This window comes from Haplochromis burtoni, unplaced genomic scaffold (genome assembly GCF_018398535.1).
Source record: "Haplochromis burtoni strain Fernald_Lab_line unplaced genomic scaffold, NCSU_Asbu1 Contig_122, whole genome shotgun sequence".
In the NCBI taxonomy this organism is placed as follows: Eukaryota; Metazoa; Chordata; class Actinopteri; order Cichliformes; family Cichlidae; genus Haplochromis; species Haplochromis burtoni.
This window is the reverse complement of record NW_024582483.1, coordinates 1,398,529-1,416,172: the sequence shown is the minus strand read 5'-3', so window position 1 is coordinate 1,416,172 and position 17,644 is coordinate 1,398,529. Positions and strand designations below refer to the sequence as shown.

General features: G+C 39.5%; 1 protein-coding gene across 1 annotated transcript in view; it reads left to right on the top strand.

Moving 5' to 3' along the window:
- Positions 1-17,644, top strand: part of tmem131l (transmembrane 131 like) — a gene marked incomplete at its 3' end in the record, with an annotated part of 31,392 nt that overhangs the window by 897 nt on the left and 12,851 nt on the right. The window contains 6 exon segments of the mRNA XM_005929254.3: positions 50-123; positions 6,133-6,176; positions 11,710-11,781; positions 15,063-15,186; positions 15,300-15,416; positions 16,775-16,879. Coding sequence (XP_005929316.1) covers positions 50-123; positions 6,133-6,176; positions 11,710-11,781; positions 15,063-15,186; positions 15,300-15,416; positions 16,775-16,879 — 536 coding nt within the window.

Below are 17,644 nucleotides of genomic sequence, written 5' to 3'. Positions count from 1 at the left end.
TCCCAGGGCAGCACCTAACTGTTAATTTGATTTCTTGTTCCCTACAAAGCTCTGAGTCAGATATCACCCAGCGTGGTCGAGGTCTGGCAACCAGAGGATGCAGAGCCATTAGTCCCGCTTCAGGTAGGTGCCTACTAATGGCTGTGTTTGTATTTGCCTCTTTATGTGCACACTTCCAAAAAAAAAAGAAAAAGAAGAAGAAGCTCATCAGACAGCATGAGTGAACACGTGTGGGTTAAAGCATCACCGATGTTTTTGGACTCAGTTTGCAGACTGATTTGGGTGTGTTTGAGAGGGAAAAACTCGTCAATACCCCGCCACGATTTTGTCAACACAGTTATCAAGAAAAGTTATCTTGCTAGTAGTCACAGTTCATTAAACAACTCCAAAGTGAAGGCAGAGCGGGAGGTCACCTGTCATGTGGCTCCTCCTTATTTTCTTTTGTACGTGCTATCCATTGTGGAGTTCAGTTAGTAACACACGCTGACAGCCTGAAGACTTCTTCGCAGTTGCTTCCGGCTTTGTGGTTCACACATTTTAGTCTAGGTTATGCAGTTCTTTTTTGTTGTTGTTGGGGTTTTTTTTAAGTACTTCCAGTCATTTTCAATGAGGTGTTTGGGTGTTTGTGATTATTATGTAATTGTGAGGCAAGAGCAAGGGTAAACAGCACAAGTTCGGTGTTTACTGATAAACCTATCATGAAGTCACCAGCTGGCTTGTTACCTGAAAGGGGTGTGTGGCATTTTTCCTGAAAAACTCTGCAAGGAGACAGTGTTGAGAGTTTGGCTGCTTTAGGTGAAAAACTAGATGCAAACTAAACTATTTGCATACCTTTTCTTTTTTTTAAAAGAGTTCAATATTATTCTTTTGTGTTCAATTAAAAGATTAAAAGCCGGCCTCCTTTGCACAGAAACATTTGCAGAGAGTTTATTTTTGCCACTGTATAGTATACTTTTTACAAGCTTGCTTTGTGGTGTGCACCCTACGGTAATTGCCAAAGACCAGAGATAACACCGAAGCAGTTGATTCAGCATTGCAGATAGTTCTCAGTGTGAGTTGTATACGCTGATAAATAATTCATATGCCGAGGGGAGGAATTTGATGTTTCTTTTGTGTTTTGTTTTTCCACACTTACCCCTACCTTGCAGATCAGTTAGCAGGTGACTGGCTTGTTGACATTGTTGAGTGTCATATGTAGTATTAGATGGAGCGATTGTCTCAGTTACATGAGCTATGTGAAACAGAGCATAACATGGATGTCTATCTTCTACCCCAGTACTGTGGGCTCACTGAAGTAGTGATGCTGGAGATGCAGTGTCATATGTGCAGATATATCGTCAGAATCAAATCTGGGCTGTAAATACATTCCTGTAATACTTGCAGTAAATGCTGCATGTTTCCTTTGCTTGTGCTTTTTGTAACCATTAACATGCTTTATGGGTCACGTGTTTATATTGGCCTCAGGTCTAATGATATTGGTTGAAGTTCCCTGGTAATTTTAAATTGCAGTTTTATCTGCTTCATCTTCCTGTTTGGGTTTTGTCATTTCTGCACTCATCGTTTACAAACACTGCTGCTGTGCTTGTGAATATTCCTTTTCATGCTTTATCAGCTCAGCTGCTGCAGTGAGCAGCATAAGCTTTTATTTTATTGTTGTGCACACTCTAGTGAAATTATTTTTGTTTCATTTAGTTGAACTATTAAAGGTGTTTGAGTTCTTGAAAGAAATTTACATCAGCTGGAGCTTTTCAGGCTGAGGCCTGTAGTTTCTGCTATGCTGGGGAAAGGTTTATGTGGTTAAATGGTCGGCTGTTATGAAGCGTTTTTACCCTTAGCAGTTCTACAAAGCAATTTACAGTGTTTCTCGTTCACCCACTCACACCCCCCCCAGGGCTTTTTGTGGCTTTACTGGTCCGTGTGCAGCGAAGGCAATATGTCTGCCTTACATCATTTAATGGAAATTTCTGCATTTTTCTCTTATAGCTGAATTTTATTTTATTTTATTTACACAAATTTATACTGTGCTTGAGCACTATGCATGAAACATCAATTGCTTTAAAAATTGCCTATTTGGAAGAACACCAGAAACTTCCACACTTGCACAATAATAGCTGTGGATCTAACTTCCATTGTGACTAATTTTAGCTTCAATGTCTTGCCCAGGGCTGTTTTTGCAGTGGCAATATGTTTATGTACATATCTGTCTTGAAAGAAGACTCATGCAGTTTCACAGTTATTAAATAATTCAGTATGTATGTTCAACTTCTGCAAATAGCAGAAGAGGGGGGAAAATAGCTAAGAAATGAATCAGCTGTCGTTCGGTTAGCCTCTCATCCAGCACGTTAACTCCAATCCACTGTCTCAGACTGCAGCTGCTGAGAGTAGTCCTTGTTGTGCTTTGCGTCCTTGGTGAGCTCTGCTTAGCAGCACATGAACCATTTCTCCATCTGCTGCAGGTTCTGGTTAGAGTGGCCCTCCAGCTTACTTTAGAATGTAAAGACAAGGACTCCCATCGCCACCTAAATTATTGAACCTGCCAGAAAAGAAGCCTAGCTACTGAGCCAGTAGGACAGTAAAATATGAGGTAGGGAGACCTAGGGCACTCCCTTATCAGCAAGTGAACTTTCAAAATGGGACCAAGGAAGTGTTGCACTTGTAAGGATTTCCTCATGTTATGGTGACACGGGCCTTTGTTACCCTGAGCATGCCGAGCATATTACACACCTTTATTACAGAAATCGGGGTTAGAGCTGTTACAGAAGTAACAGCTTTCAGTTAAATATTCCCATCACTACTGTTACCATAAAACAGTGCTTAGTACATGGGAAATGTTTTGGGTAACTAGATTCCTACTTCACACAAATGTAATACTGAAAGGAATGACTGGCAGCATGCTTTTTATTCTGCAGGAAACCTATGTGTACATCAGAAAAAGAAGAATTAAAGAGCATCGTTGTTTTTCATGGTGATTAATAGTGTTCTATATCCATTGCTTGTAAAGCATTTAAATTTCGCTTATGGGTTTTTGGTTGCCAATATGATACAAATAGGAACCAGTTTTTGTGCAGATAAGACATTTTTAAATCTGTTAAAGGATCCTTCAAAAATTTCTTTTAGAACGCCATTCAAGTTGTCCTATGTTATTTTACAATCAGCTGTAATGGTCAGGTCTTCTACAGTTCAATTCTAAATCTGCTAATGCATTTCCTACTTTTTAAAAAAAGTGACGTTTTGTTAAATGCCACCAACTTACTTAGACCGATCGGCGCATTGGGCGACAAGAGAGCGCCATTGAACTCGGTCCATCGCAGCAGTTTTTGCTTCATCCCATGACAGTTCGGCTGAGCGTAAATCTTCAAGGAAAGTCCTCCTCCATGTTATTTTGGGTCTTCCTTGCCGTCTCTTTCCATTCTTCGGGTTCCACAGAACCGCAACATGGGCAGGTCTCGGGTCCGGTAGCAGAAGGATGTGACCGGCAAATCTGAGCTGAACTCAGTTGTTCAGAGATATTCCTGCGTTTTTGTGTTGTCCACGTTTGGTTCCCGTTATTTGTGTGTGATATTTATTAGCTGCAAACGGGAATCATTTGAACTGATGTAGTCTGCGGTACTTTATTAATTTAACTGGGTGGGCATAGATGCGCCCTGACCCACTGGTGTCAAGACAACCATCTCACCCTCAACGTCGCAAAGACAAAGGAGTTGATAGTGGACTTCCGGAGGTGCAGAGAAGTACACACCCCCATCACCATCAACGGCGCTGCTGTGGAGAGAGTGAGCAGCTTCCGGTTCCTTGGTGTACATCTGGCTGAGGATCTTACGTGGTCAGTACACACAAACAAAACAGTGAAGAAGGCGCAGCAGCGCCTCTTCTTTCTCAGGAGACTGAAAAGATTCGGCATGAGCCCCCGCATCCTCAGGACCTTCTATCACTGTGCCATTGAGAGCATCCTCACTGGATGCATCACCACCTGGTATGGCAACAGCACCGCCTACAACTGCAAAGCTCTCCAGCGAGTAGTGCGGTGCTCTGAACGGATAATTGGAGGTGAGCTTCCCTCCCTCCAAGACATCTACAGGAAGCGGTGCCTGAGGAAAGCGGGGAGGATCATCAAGGACTCCAGTCACCCCAGCCATAAACTGTTCAGACTGCTTCCATCAGGAAGGAGGTTCTGCAGCATCCGGTCCCGAACCAGCAGACTGAGAGACAGCTTCTTCCACCAGGCCATCAGACTGCTGAACACGTCATAGACACCTCAGCTTCACTACTGGAACTTTAACATTATGCACTCCATACTGTACAGTAATGCCACTGTTTTGCACATGTCTCAACTCTGTATATTTTTATATATTTTATTTATTGTTTACTCTATTTAATTTGTAAAATATGTGTACACACACACACACACACGTAGAAAAATATTTAGTATACACATCCAGAAATGCATATACTATTATATATTGTACATATATTTATTAGTTTCAGATGTTAGCCATTCTGTATATTTGCTTGTTTAATTTATTGTATTTTGCACAACTCTGTTGCTTGTGAAGCTCGCACACAAGAATTTCACTCAGCATGTGCTGTACCAATGTACCTGTCACATGTGATGTGACAATAAAAGTGATTTGATTTGATTTGATTTGATGATCCTGAAAATGTGTGCAGATTTTGAAAGTTATATAAACAGTCAGTGTTTTATCATGAACATGGATTAGTTTAAGTTAAAAAAAAAAAAAGAAAAAAAGAAAACCTTTAAAAGATTATTGTTAATGCTGACAGTATAAGTTCACAGAAATTGTAATACACCAAAATCATTTTTATGTGTATATTAGGGCTGCAACTAAAGATCAGTTTAGTCGTCGACTTATCTGCCAATTTTTTTTTGATTAGTCAAGGATTATCTCAGTAACTCTTATCTTCGCTTCCTGTGGGCAAACCTCTTCGAGGCTCCAGTACCTCACCTGCTCACGTCTGCCCACCTGTGAATATCACCCTGTTGACTAGCGATTTTGCGAGCCCTGCGGTAAACTGAACAAAACAGAATTAGCAAAGACTGGTACTTATGTTACTATGTTACTTATGTATAATCATACTTTCTCAGACGGTGTAGTGTTCAGTGCCAATTAAACAGTTCAATTGATGGTCAAACCCACAAATTAACTACCTAACATTAGGTGGAAAAGGTTTACTATTCAGACTATTTAGCCATGGCTACCTGAGGATTTTGCTTTTCATGATCTGATTTATTCAGGTGTCTTGAGACGAGCCCCCCTGTGGGTTGTTTTGTGACTTGGTAAAAGAAACTATACATAACTATCTGATTGGTGAGTGCTGCACCATTGTTTGTCTTTCTATAAGGTCCTCCCAGCATTACAAAGGAAGTCTAGATGATCTTCATTGTCAAACTGAAGTTCATCATTCTCAATTCCAATTAATCAGTTTGGTTGTGTGCTCAAGTCTATGAAGACTCTGCTTACAAATATCTTCCCTGTGAGAATGATGGAGGCTAACATGATCTGGAAACTTATAATGGTGCTGACATTGTATCATTCCTCAAATTAGTCTTTGGAAACAGTCCTGTTTCACAGGTCTGCATAAATATTTCAAGGCTGGGTCATGGCTTAGTTTTCACTATGACTTACTTTATCAGCTTTGAGACCTTATAGGCAAACTGTGTCCTTCCCAGATTATTCAGTGAATTGAATTAGAGGCACATGAGGTCTTAACAAGTTGAAGCACATCCTCAGGGCGATCTTAGGATACACATAAGCTCAAGTGTGAATACCTACTTAAATGGGATATTTCTGTGCAAGGACATCATTTTTGCATTGTCACTGTGGATGAAGTATTGTGTGTAGATTGAGGGGGGTCCATTGTAAAGATGAGTTCAGACATAAAACGCCCTTTTTAGTAGAGAGAAGATGTAGTCATCCATAAAGCAGATTCTTATTGCCCTGTTCTAAGAACTGCATGACAGTCCACCAACACTGGCAGACATGAGGTTAGAGCCAGGATGCGCAAGCTCTAATGCCATTTTAAGTTTCCACTGACTGTTCCAGGTTCACAGTAAAATCAAATTTGATGCAAATTGGTTCATGTTTTGTTTTTGTTTTTTTCATCAAATTTCAGGTGGAGAAGGAGCGAAGAAAAGAGGGTCTTCCACTCGAGGGCAGGTAAGCTTATCAGCTAAAACTGAATACCTAGGTAGAGACTTGCCAACAAGACGCATGATGACCAACAAATAACAAACCTACATAGAGATCTTGTCATACATAAGGGTTTCTTTAGCAGGGTGCAAATTTAAATTCTACTGTACCCTCTATATTTAAAGATGTTGCGTCAAGGGATTTGTGTAATATGCAGCGTTAAACTGTAGCTGCTGGGTGACGTGTTTTTTCTCTTCACACAGACAAATGATGCAGTGTGGTTTCAGTGTAACTAGCTTAAAGTCTTTGCCTGCATGCAGGCTGTGTTGTTTATTTTGGTGAGTGAGGGGGTGTGATGGAGAGAGTTTGGGGGCGTGCGTTACAGAGGCACAGAACCAAATTCCTGCCTAATTTTAGAACTCCTTGAAAGAAAAAGGAGGGGAGCTCTGTCTTTCCCATCTGTTTCTGTTCCTGCTTAAAACTGGTTGGAAAAATAGAGGTTTTCTTCAGAATCTCAACAGCTCATAGTGTTGCTCACTATCAGGCTAGTGGTGTTGATGGCTGCTCAGAAACGGAGCAATCTTGAGGCGTGTTCAGTTGCACTTGTAAATATTTTCTTGCCTTAGCCTTCTTGGTTATCTTTCCAAAAATAATTGTTGAGCAGAATAAATGTCAGTAAAATCTCTAGTGCCTATGCTGGCTCAATACAATCTCTGAGACTGTACTGATTATCTTTAAGGCAGTGTTTCCTGTGTTCCATTATTTGTTCTGCTTATCAGTGTGTTCCTAACCCAGTCTCATGATCCCTGATTTCTTGAATTATCTGCGTGCTTTGAAAAAGGCGTACATGTTTTCTCTGTTACGGTCTCTGAATGGGTTTTGTTTGCTGGGAGCAGACGGTCTAGTCAAACTCACTGTGGATGGTGAGCTCATTGTAGCAGTTTAGTTTGAATGAATCAAATGAGAAAGTACTTTCTGTTTTTCTCTCAAAAAAAAGAAACCTTCTAAGGCTGCTTTGTGGAGCTAATGCGTTTATGACAGCATATCTGGCCTCTGTCCTGCACATTCTTTGGTTTGCACTCATGCAAAGAGAGTCAGATACATGGCAGTCCAATGTTCCCAGAAAGGTGTTTTCTTCCTGTCTTTACTCAAAGTGATTATTTTACTGGCACAACTAGAAGCATTTTTCGTTTTCTTGGAACCTAAAGCAAGGTCCCTGATATGAGTTTGGGAGTAAGGAGGAAAAAATGGAGAGAAGGAAGGGTTTGCAAAGAAAGAAAAGATACATGCATGCTGCATATGATTGGATATTAATAGAACACAAATTTAAAAGATACTAGTGCTACTTTGGTCATATAAACATAGTCTTCCTGTTTCGGAATGACAGATTGCTTCTAAATGGGAATCATCATATTTATTTGAAAGATCCAAAAAGGAAAACCAGGAGAAATGTTTGTGGAATATGCAAGGTACTTGATCAAATCGTTTGTAATTGGTTGTCAGGTTGAAGAAATTCTCAATTCTTTGTACCATTTTAATATTGGGTTGATTTTGATGCTACCTTACCACAGAGACATTTCAGTGCACTCGTCAGCATCAGCATGCAGTAGTTTAGTAAATTCATTTAATATTTGCAATAGAAAGTGTCTGAATAGACCACATATGGAGTTTAGCAGGCAACTTAATTAATTTAGTAATATCAAAATAAATGTATTTTTATATCATGCAGTCAGTGTTGATTATTAAAAAACATTATCACTAAAACCTTTTGTTAAAATAAATAGCTTTTAGCCAATGCCAGCTTTCATAAACGTGAAAGACTAAATCTGTAGCTGTTTTAAATTGACAAGCATCTCGAGGTTAATGTGATTTGCATGTAGACAGCAGTTGGTGAACAGTGTGGGAATATGACTATTTTTAAATCTTGAGAGGTGAGAAGCAAAAGAGGCTTTGCAGTTCTGGTTGACCTCAAGACCTCCTGAGCCGTGAGGCCTCTCGTGCCTGGGTTATCAGGCACTTGCCAGGCCTGCCGTCACCCTCTCCCAGCCTAAAGAGCAAAGCAGGCAGCATATGCAGAGGTTAATGATATCTCTGTCTGTGCTCTTGTGCGTCAAAATATCTTAGTCCTACATCCTTCTCTTTTTAGGCCTTTTTACTTTATTCTCCACCAGGATCATTTATGATAATGCTTTATCGAGGTATACTGTTAATACTGTGGCATGTGGATTTAACGTCATTGTCAGTTCACACGTCTGTGAATAAAGTTGATCTAAACCCTTGTCTAGTCCTAACCCTTTCCCTGGAGAGTGGCTCAGGTCACAGCTAACACTGACTTTATTTGAGTTATATCCAAGAGCTCAAATAGCACCAAACATAACTTGTTATTTTTGTACTGTGGCAGTGGACAAAACCCTGAGACTACAGCTCTGTGGTGTGCTTGTTAAGAGGCTGGGTTTTTCTTCATGGGCAGCTGCTTTTGAATTTACAGCAAATTCCAAGTTCCTAATGCACATGACAAAGTAAAAGCCCCCAGCTAACCTTTGAAGATCTGAACGAAGCCTGACACTACTCACCACTACAGAGAGAGGAGTGTGTTTCACTTTGCGTTTATACATTTGTTCAGAATTTTTGCAGAAGCTAACATTGTTCTGCAGGTGGTCTTGTATTCCGAGTCAGTAGAGAAGTGTGCTTTTAATTATATGAATAGCTATGTGGTGAAACTGTTGAGCTTGAAACAACAATGCTAGCCATGGCACGGGACTCCTCTGTACAAGCACACAACCTCATTTCCCTTTCACATTTGACCCCTCATACAATCACCCACACACAGTTTTTCCACTCTAAGACTGAAATGATACTGTTTAACGGGCTAGAAATTAATAAACAATTAGAGCTATACTGAACGTGAGAGGGAAGCCCTTATTATGTAATGCAATAGGCACTGTTCCTCTGAACAAGCCACAGCCAGTTCATCTGTGTTTGTTTTTTTTTAAATTATATTTGTGCCTTCATTCTTTTTTTAACTCAGTATTTACTTGACATCCATTTGCACGTGTTTCTCTGTGAAACGTTTTCAGAAGTGTCACTGTATTGCTACACCACCTTCAAGAGAAGGTGTAGCATCTGAATTCTGCAGTTATCACAATTACTGTGCTCTGCTGATATGTTGATAATCATAAAGAGCTAATTTTATGGGGTCTGAATGTGGTTTTTAAGAGGACTGGACCAGCAGAACCAATAATTTTATTTTCCCTCCCGTTTACTTGTTTAATACGTTGCCTTTTATATTTATATTTGTGACCTTTTGCAAACTCCAACACCCGTTATGAATACTGGGCGTTGTTTAGTCTGAAATAAACTGTTGTTGTTTACATATCCTTCTCTTTGCACCTACTGATTGGCCAGAGGGTAGAGTAGACAAGATAAACAGTTCCTTAAGAGCAGATTTGTTATTTCACCTGTTTCTCTTCAGCTACCTGTGTATAAAAGTGTAGTGGACCTGAGTGTAAAATCAATCATGGCTTTTTTCAACAACATAGCATGTTAAGTTTGTAATTTTTCCACTCAGCAGTAAACACTGTTCACCAAACACCAAAACCAAAGGTACAGACCTTCCTGTAAACCGTGGCCATCTTCAGTGTGTGATCATTTTTGCACAGGGTCCTCTTGCTTTGACTGTGCGCCAATTGTTCTGAACTTTGCTTATGTTAAAACGTATTCCCCAAGTCCAAAATTAGTAACCCCAAAATTAGTAACCCCCAAAATCCCAAATCCCATGATTTCCGGGAGAGAGAAATGCCTTGTGGATATCTTGGTGTCCCAGTAGACCTGTTACTTCATCATCATTTTTTTTCTTTAAAAAAATGCTTTAAGAGTTATTAATCTGTTCACCTTTTAAAAAGAGCAGTCAAGGACAAACAAAAATTACGCTAACACTGAGTCAGATCTGTGAGAAGAGGCTTGACATCAGAAAAAGAGCAGATCCAGACTCCGTCAAAGTACTTGTTACTTTTAAAGAGAAAATAAACGCGTGTCTTAAAAATTCTTTGTTATCCTTGTGGTGTTTTTAGTGACGGCCCATTTTCTGACATCAGATACACAACACAGCTCTGCACTGCTTACAAAGTGGTTTTCATTTGGTCTGTTGTGTATTAGCACATATGTTGCCCTTATATAGAAGTGAGCGTCTTCCACCTCTAGCTGTGTCGTGAGACTTAGAATGTGGCCACACCAGCAGCTCAGTCACTTCCTCTCCTGCACCCATGCTTGCGTGCTGTGATAGCAGACCCCATAATACTATAAGTAGTTGTGGTAGATGGCCATCGGTGACTGATATGAGGAACTGGTACTAACATAACTAGCAGTTTGTGAGATATTCTCTCTAGCTACAATGGCCAGCAGAAGATGCCACCCCTTTTGTGTATCTCTAACAAAATCTAGCTTGCCCAGTTGGTGTGTGTGCGTATAAGGAAGTATCGCTGAAGGACAGTAGTTGCTGTATGAATTGACCATTTTCAGTATTACTCTCCTGCATTGTTTACTGTACGTACACTTGGCAGTGTATTTTGTTGGTGTTACAGTCATTATTTGGGGCTATAAAAGATTTAGCTTCCATATATTTACTAATATAAGCTGGATGCTTTTTTTTTCTTTTGACGAAATGACTCAGTCATTTAGTCTGGAGAGCAAACAATGCACAACAGAATGAAAACATGTTGCCTAGCTCAGGATAGAGCTACAGAAGTATAGTAAACTGAGGTAAATTAAAGATGTATATGATCTGAACTATGCTGTTTTGTTTTTCAGCATACAGCGGGATGTGCGATGTATCTTGTGGACATAAAATTCATTGCTCACGGGCACTGTTGCCATTATTTTGAGGGCGTTGGCTTTACTGATAAGATGGCTGTAAAATAGCAGTGTCACTCTCCCTTCCTTACTTTTTTGGTGTTTAACTTTGGTCCTTGTAACAGAGCTTTAGAGTCGCGGTTTTTATGTATATAAATACTTTGTTGTTCTGCTGTCAGGGATGAACTTTGTCTTCAGATATGATAACGTTCAGAGTTCAGCATGAGCCCAGGTTTTGGAACAAACAGTTTGTGACCAAATGACAACAAAAAAAAATGCTTGTTTTCCAAAACTCAGATGTAATAATTTGGTGGTACTCAAGCTCCGTACTGTCAATAAGAAAATAGTCAAAGATATTTATATTATGGGGTATAAATAAAAATAAAATGAATAATGTCCATGAGGACGAGTGCAATAAATGTCTTTGTTTACAAAAAGTATATCTGTATTTGCACTTTACAGAAGCAACAATGACTTCTGCATCTGCAGACGTATTTTTAGAAGTATTGATTGTTTACTCATCATATCTTTCACTTGTCACTAAATCTGACAAACACTCAGTTATTCATTTAAAATACAGTCTTTGTTTCTTTGATCTACAGTTTTTGAAGATCCTAAACAATTGTTTATGAGCTTTGCAACTTTTCTGTGTTCAGTCAAAATGCACAAATGGTAACAGTTTGTCTTTGCTTGTTTTTCTTTTGATCAACAGCTCCTCCCCGTATATGCAGGAGAATGGGAAGGCTTTGCATTTTCAGCCTCCAGTGTTAGAGTTTGGGACCCAGTAAGTGCTGCTCTCACTTTCTGCTTTAATATTTCTATCCAAGCATTGCTGTTGTTAATATTGTACTGAAGAGGATGACAGCTTTAACTATATAGTCAGCAGCATAAGACAAGGGGGAAAAATGTGATTCGATTTTGCCATCTCAAATGAATGATGTGGAAAACCCAACTGAGTTATTTTAATGTAGAGCTAAAGCAAGCCAGTGGTGTCATCTGTCACTGTGATGAATACTATAGAAGGGAGCATTTCATAAACTGAGGGCCCTTCATTGTTAGAATAGCCAAGTATAGCAGTCAGTTTGGTTTTCCAGCATCCAGACACACTGCAGAGGGTTGAAGAACTTGTTTGCCTTGATACTCCCAAAACACACGGTCTATTAGGCACAATACTGTGGTTGCACGGCAGTCCCCATTGCTTCTGCTTAAAGGTAAACAGTCACAAGCAGCTTTTATTAGTTCATATTTTATGTCATAGATTTGGAATGCAGAAGGCAAAAGATATCCCAGTATTAGGTACATATTTGGACACTAGAATGAAATTGCTTCTGGGAGTTACAATTAATTTTAAAATAGTACTACCGTATAAGACTCCCCATCCACTCACCATTTTGTGGTTTCCTTTTTATACATGAGTTGTGGGATAACGTTGTGGTTCTAACAGTAACACTGACTCAAATCGGTTGATATATGTGGCCAAAGAGAACAAAAATGAACTTGTTCATAAGAACAACAAAGTACATTTGAGCAGGGGAACTGCAAGTGATGCAAACCGCACCAAGCACTGTGTTTTATCTTAAGCATGCTGGAGCGCCTAGTTTGGCATTCCAAACAATATTATTAGAGCATGGCATTTTGATGTGGTTAAGAAGATCATGTTTGCCAATATCAAGAGTATTTTTGTGCCTCTTGGTGAAAATTTGGCATTACATGTAATCCATACATGTTTGATCAGGCTGATTGTCGGAAGAAAAAGTAGAAACGATTGAATTTGACCACAGTCTCGCTTGATTTAAATTCTGCTGTACATGCAGTTCATTTGCCTAAAATGAAAGTAAAATCGCTCTGACTGACAAACAGGAAGCAAAAGATGCTTCAGTTGAGGCTTGTCTCAAATGAAGAGTCTGGTAATATGAAGAGTTTCATGATTTTCTGCTGCAAAGTGTCTTTTTTTTTCCCCCAGCCCGTTTTTAAAATTGTCTCAAATTATATACTGTAATGCCATATTGTGTACTTCTTTATATAGATCTCTAAATGAAACCTTTTCATAATTGTTCAGAGCTGAGGTGCCTCTGTTTGTGTGCATTTCACTCAAGACAACTACAGGCGAGTAAAATAGCTTTTCTCTCTGCATTCATTTGTTGTGAGACAGGAGCATTCATACTCATGCATATACAGAAGAGAGCAGCAGACATGACGTGGATTATTTCAAACCCAGCATGGAAAGGAGGAGCTGGGTTGGAGGTGGAGTTCAAACGAGCTTGCAGAGGTGGCAGCAGCAGCTGTACAGAGGCTAAAGCGACTTAAATACCCCACTTATTCAATTTGCCATTCAGATGTGTAGACAAGTATGAGCTGAGTAACAGACTCATATCTTACTCTTTTACTCAATTTAAAATAAGTCTTGTGTAGTAATTCACTTTATGTCAGTGCATAACTTGCACTTCTAATTTTAAACCAGTAAAAATAAGACTCCTGTGTTCCTGAGCTTCCCCCGCAGAGAAGGAAGAAGTCGTTGTATACTTTGTTCTACCTGCGATGTTGAGCAGAAGAGACACACAAGATGAAACGAGTGGCAAAATGTCAGTAAATCCTACTGCACTGAGACTGCACTTTGCAAACAGCTTTAAAGGGATGGGTTCAAATGCACTTACCCGCACATGCAGCTGGTCCGGCTACCAAACATTTAATAGAAAGGCTCAGATTACAGTTCACAAAACGGGAGCGTGACTTTGTTCTCTGCTGAGAATGACTGTACGTCACTATATGTTGTCAGTGCAAATGGGTTATATTACAAACTGTTTAAGCTGCTCTTAACTTGATCTGTACATGCACAGCTGCACTGCTCTGATCAAATGGAAAGACTGTGGAGGAAAAACAAAAACAGTAGTACTTGGAGCAGAGTGGGGTCAAGTGCTGTTTGCTCAATGATTTCTGCTACCACATATCAAAGAATAAAACCGCTGTCAAGTGAAGTTAATGAAGGAAAGAGATGCACTGTGAAACTTTTTGTCCTTATCATATTATCACATTGTAATGTGTGTTAAACAAATGCTTGCTGGCCCAACAGGCTGAACATTATGTGAAACATGTTCTCAAAAGCCCCACCCCCCTTTTTTCTTTTTTTTAAATGAGAAAAAAAAGTCATGTGAGTATTGATCTGCCTAGTATTGGGACCTAGCTCTCTTTACCTGTGAGACTGTCAGCTTTTAAGTTGTCCCACTTCAGTTATACACAGGTAAAATAACATTAACATCCTTCATGACAGAAGGTGTTATACAGATGTGTGTAACTCTGAAGGCCCCTCAAGTGCTTGTGCGAAGGGCAGGGTAGGAGGTATTCACCTAACACAAAACCCTAGGAAGCATCATGTGACTGTAATAGATTAAAAGTGGCCAGACTGGGAGAGTTTGTTTGATATAACAGCCAGCTTTTCATAGCCTTCCTTATTTGCTTATTTGTGTATGTATGTGGTTTTAATTCTCACAGTGGCAGCTTGTTTGGATACAATAAAAGAGCTCATGCATGTTACTCATCTTTTCCATGCAAATCGTTTGAGTTTCCTCTTACAGCTTCCCTGTATTGACAGAATGCAAAATGCTACTGATCTACTGCAGAGGATCAGAACTATGAGGCTTATCTAAATTATTATGGAAGAATTTGTAAACATAGACTTAACAGTGGACAAAGGATTAACTTTCATATAAGTGCAAAGGCTTGAGTGTGACCGTCTTTGCTCAGCTCCACTGGTCTTGCTCAGCTTCATATTATAGCTTTAAACCTGTTATTATTTGGGATAGAGAAATGTGGTTTACATAATTAAACAGCATGTAAAGAATCTCCCAGGGTACGCTTTCAAAACTATGCATTTTTAAATAAACGTTCATGCACACCCCACTTTCTCAGGGAGCAGCAGGGGGATCTAAGGTATGCAGGCATGTGTGAATATTCTTATAGATGTGTATGTAGTGAACTATAATGATGTGTACCTCCATTTATTCAGCTAGCCATGGCACTCCTGTAACTCACTGGGGAATCCTAACGTTCTCGTGTGTGTCTTTACAGGCCGCTGGGGCTGCCAAGAGCTGAAACCATATATATACACAACCCCAGTCAGGAAGTTCCTGTCACACTGCTGTCAATGTTTACATCCAGCAGGCATTTTTACATACCTTCCTCTCACAGAAGAGTAAGTTCATAGAAGATTCTTAACAACTAGTGATGCTTAGAAATAATTGCAATTGAAGTAAAATGTGTATCTTGTTCAAATAACTTATTGCTTTGTGTTTTCTCTGTACCCAGGTGATCCCTCCTAGGGGGAAGGCATCTTTTAAACTAATTTTCCTCCCGTCTGAGGAGGGCAATATAGAAAACACATTATTTATAAACACATCGGCCCATGGGCTGCTGTCATACCAGGTGAGTTGCAGACGTGTTTTTTTTACCCTCACTTCGTGTCTCCAGATAAGGGGATAAGCATTTGCTTACTGTTTGCATGCTATTGTTTTATCGCAGTATGTGTCCTTGTATGAGCTTACAAACAGTCTCGGTCATGTCAGCTTTTGTTATTCTCTAAGAAAGTGTTATCCAAAATAGAAGCTGACCAGACTGCTGGTTTCATGCTTGCTTCGTCCCACGTGCACACGCTCACACGCAAGTCAAAACGCTGATCTTTGTGCCATTAGAAAGTTGAGCATGCAAATGATGTTTAATTCAAAAATTGTTTGCAAAGCATGGCTGAGACTAAAGAAATAAAGAGAAATAATGCTGGTAGGAGAAAGCGTTTATTTATTCAGGGCTCCGCTGTTACCTCGAGGTAGAAAGCACGCTGTTTCATAAGTTTTTTTTTTTTTTTGTTTGTGTATTTGAGGCTTTAATTATTTCACTGAAAATGTTTTTGCATTTTACTGCAACTCTGCAAGCTCGAGTTAAAGTAGATTGCTACAAGGAGAAGAAAAATAAAGTCTGGTTGTGAGACCACTTTAGGGTTTATCTAACCTCAGCTTGCTTAAATACTGTAGCCTTTGGTTAGCTTTGTCAGAGATGTTTGCCTTTCAAGGCTCGGCTTAACTAAAAATTGTGTCACTTGCAATGCTTGCTGTATTTGAAACGGGATCAGTTAAGTTGTAAGTTGGATGTCAGACATAATTGGGCTCTACACTGAAACCAAAGCATGCAGAGACTGCCCACAGAAATCCAAAAGTCTTAAGTCTGTGTAATGACGGTTGTCATAGGCAAGTCTCGACACTCAACAGCCATCTTGGCAACTCCTCTGGCATTTATTTATTACCAACAAAACTCAGAGTTTCCTGGTTCGATTATTATTAAGGAGTGGCTTTGGGAGTAAGGGTGTTCACAGGCTGCTATTATTATCACAGCAGCATTATAAGAGTTTGACTTTATTTCAGGATATAATCAGGATCAAGCCATCACACCTGTGATTTTAAAAAAGATACCATAGAAACTTCTATGTGAAATTAAAGTTTGCAATCGGTACAGTGCCACAACAACGAAGTAAACATGAGCCAATAACAGGCCACTGTCTTTAATACAGTAATGTTTGCACTTGATAGTTTTGCATAATTTCCTTCATAGTTTAAACATATAGTGGAGCTATATTCAACCAGTTTGCCTTTATTGTTTTTGAATTCTTCCATGTGCATTCAGACTGGAATAAATCATCCCAAACACTCGTATGTGTTGATGACACTTGTTTGTGTACTTGCTGACGATGTTTCTTAGTATAAATGTATAAATGTTAACTGCTTGTTTTTCAGGTATTTGGTGTGGGAGAAGACCAGGGATCGTTAAAATCTGTCCAAAGAAAGGATAGTGTGCTAATATTCCCTCACATCCAGAGCATTAAGCTGACCCAAACTCAGGTACTTTCTTGAATGTCTCTGTGTTTTTCTGTGGAGGACACACAGAGTATTGAATAAGAGCTCATCATTGGAAACAGCTGATTTTCCACTTTCCTGCCAACGCTGATAAACAAAATTGGCTGCAAAGATACAAACAGGAGCTTTGTTATGCACACTGGCATGAGCTAGGTCTTATTAAATTATGAATGTGTTTGGCGTCAGCACAAAACTTGATAGAAAAAAAAAAGCTTCTTTTTTAACATTTTTAATTAAAAATGTTAATGTTTGCTTCCAATGTAACAGACACTTGCTTTCAAATCAAATTAGCCACACAGAAGCATTCATTCGTACACGCTTCACAGCGACACAAAACCGAAAACCAATGAACAACTTCTGTATAGTTTTTGAAACAAGCTGAGGCAGTGAAAGTGTGTGTCTGTCTTTGTCTGTGTGTAAGAGGCATCTGAAAGGCGTGTCCGCCTCCACAACAGGAAGTGGGGTGGCAGTTGCAAAATGTCAGCTGAGCGAAGTGCAGAGACTTGTGTTCACTCAGTCACACAAACGGCTGCCAAAGCTGCATGCACGATTTTTTTTTTCTTTCTATCTCTCCCCCACAGTGTTCATGTATATGTGTATTTCTTTTTCTTCTTATCGCACACAAATTGTAACATTTGCACCAACTTTACAATTTTTTTGCAACATTTTTTTTCTTTGTGGTGTTATGCTTCATGATGTAGCTGATGTTTAAGTCTTTTTAGTGCCGTTTAGGTTCTTATTCCATGTTAT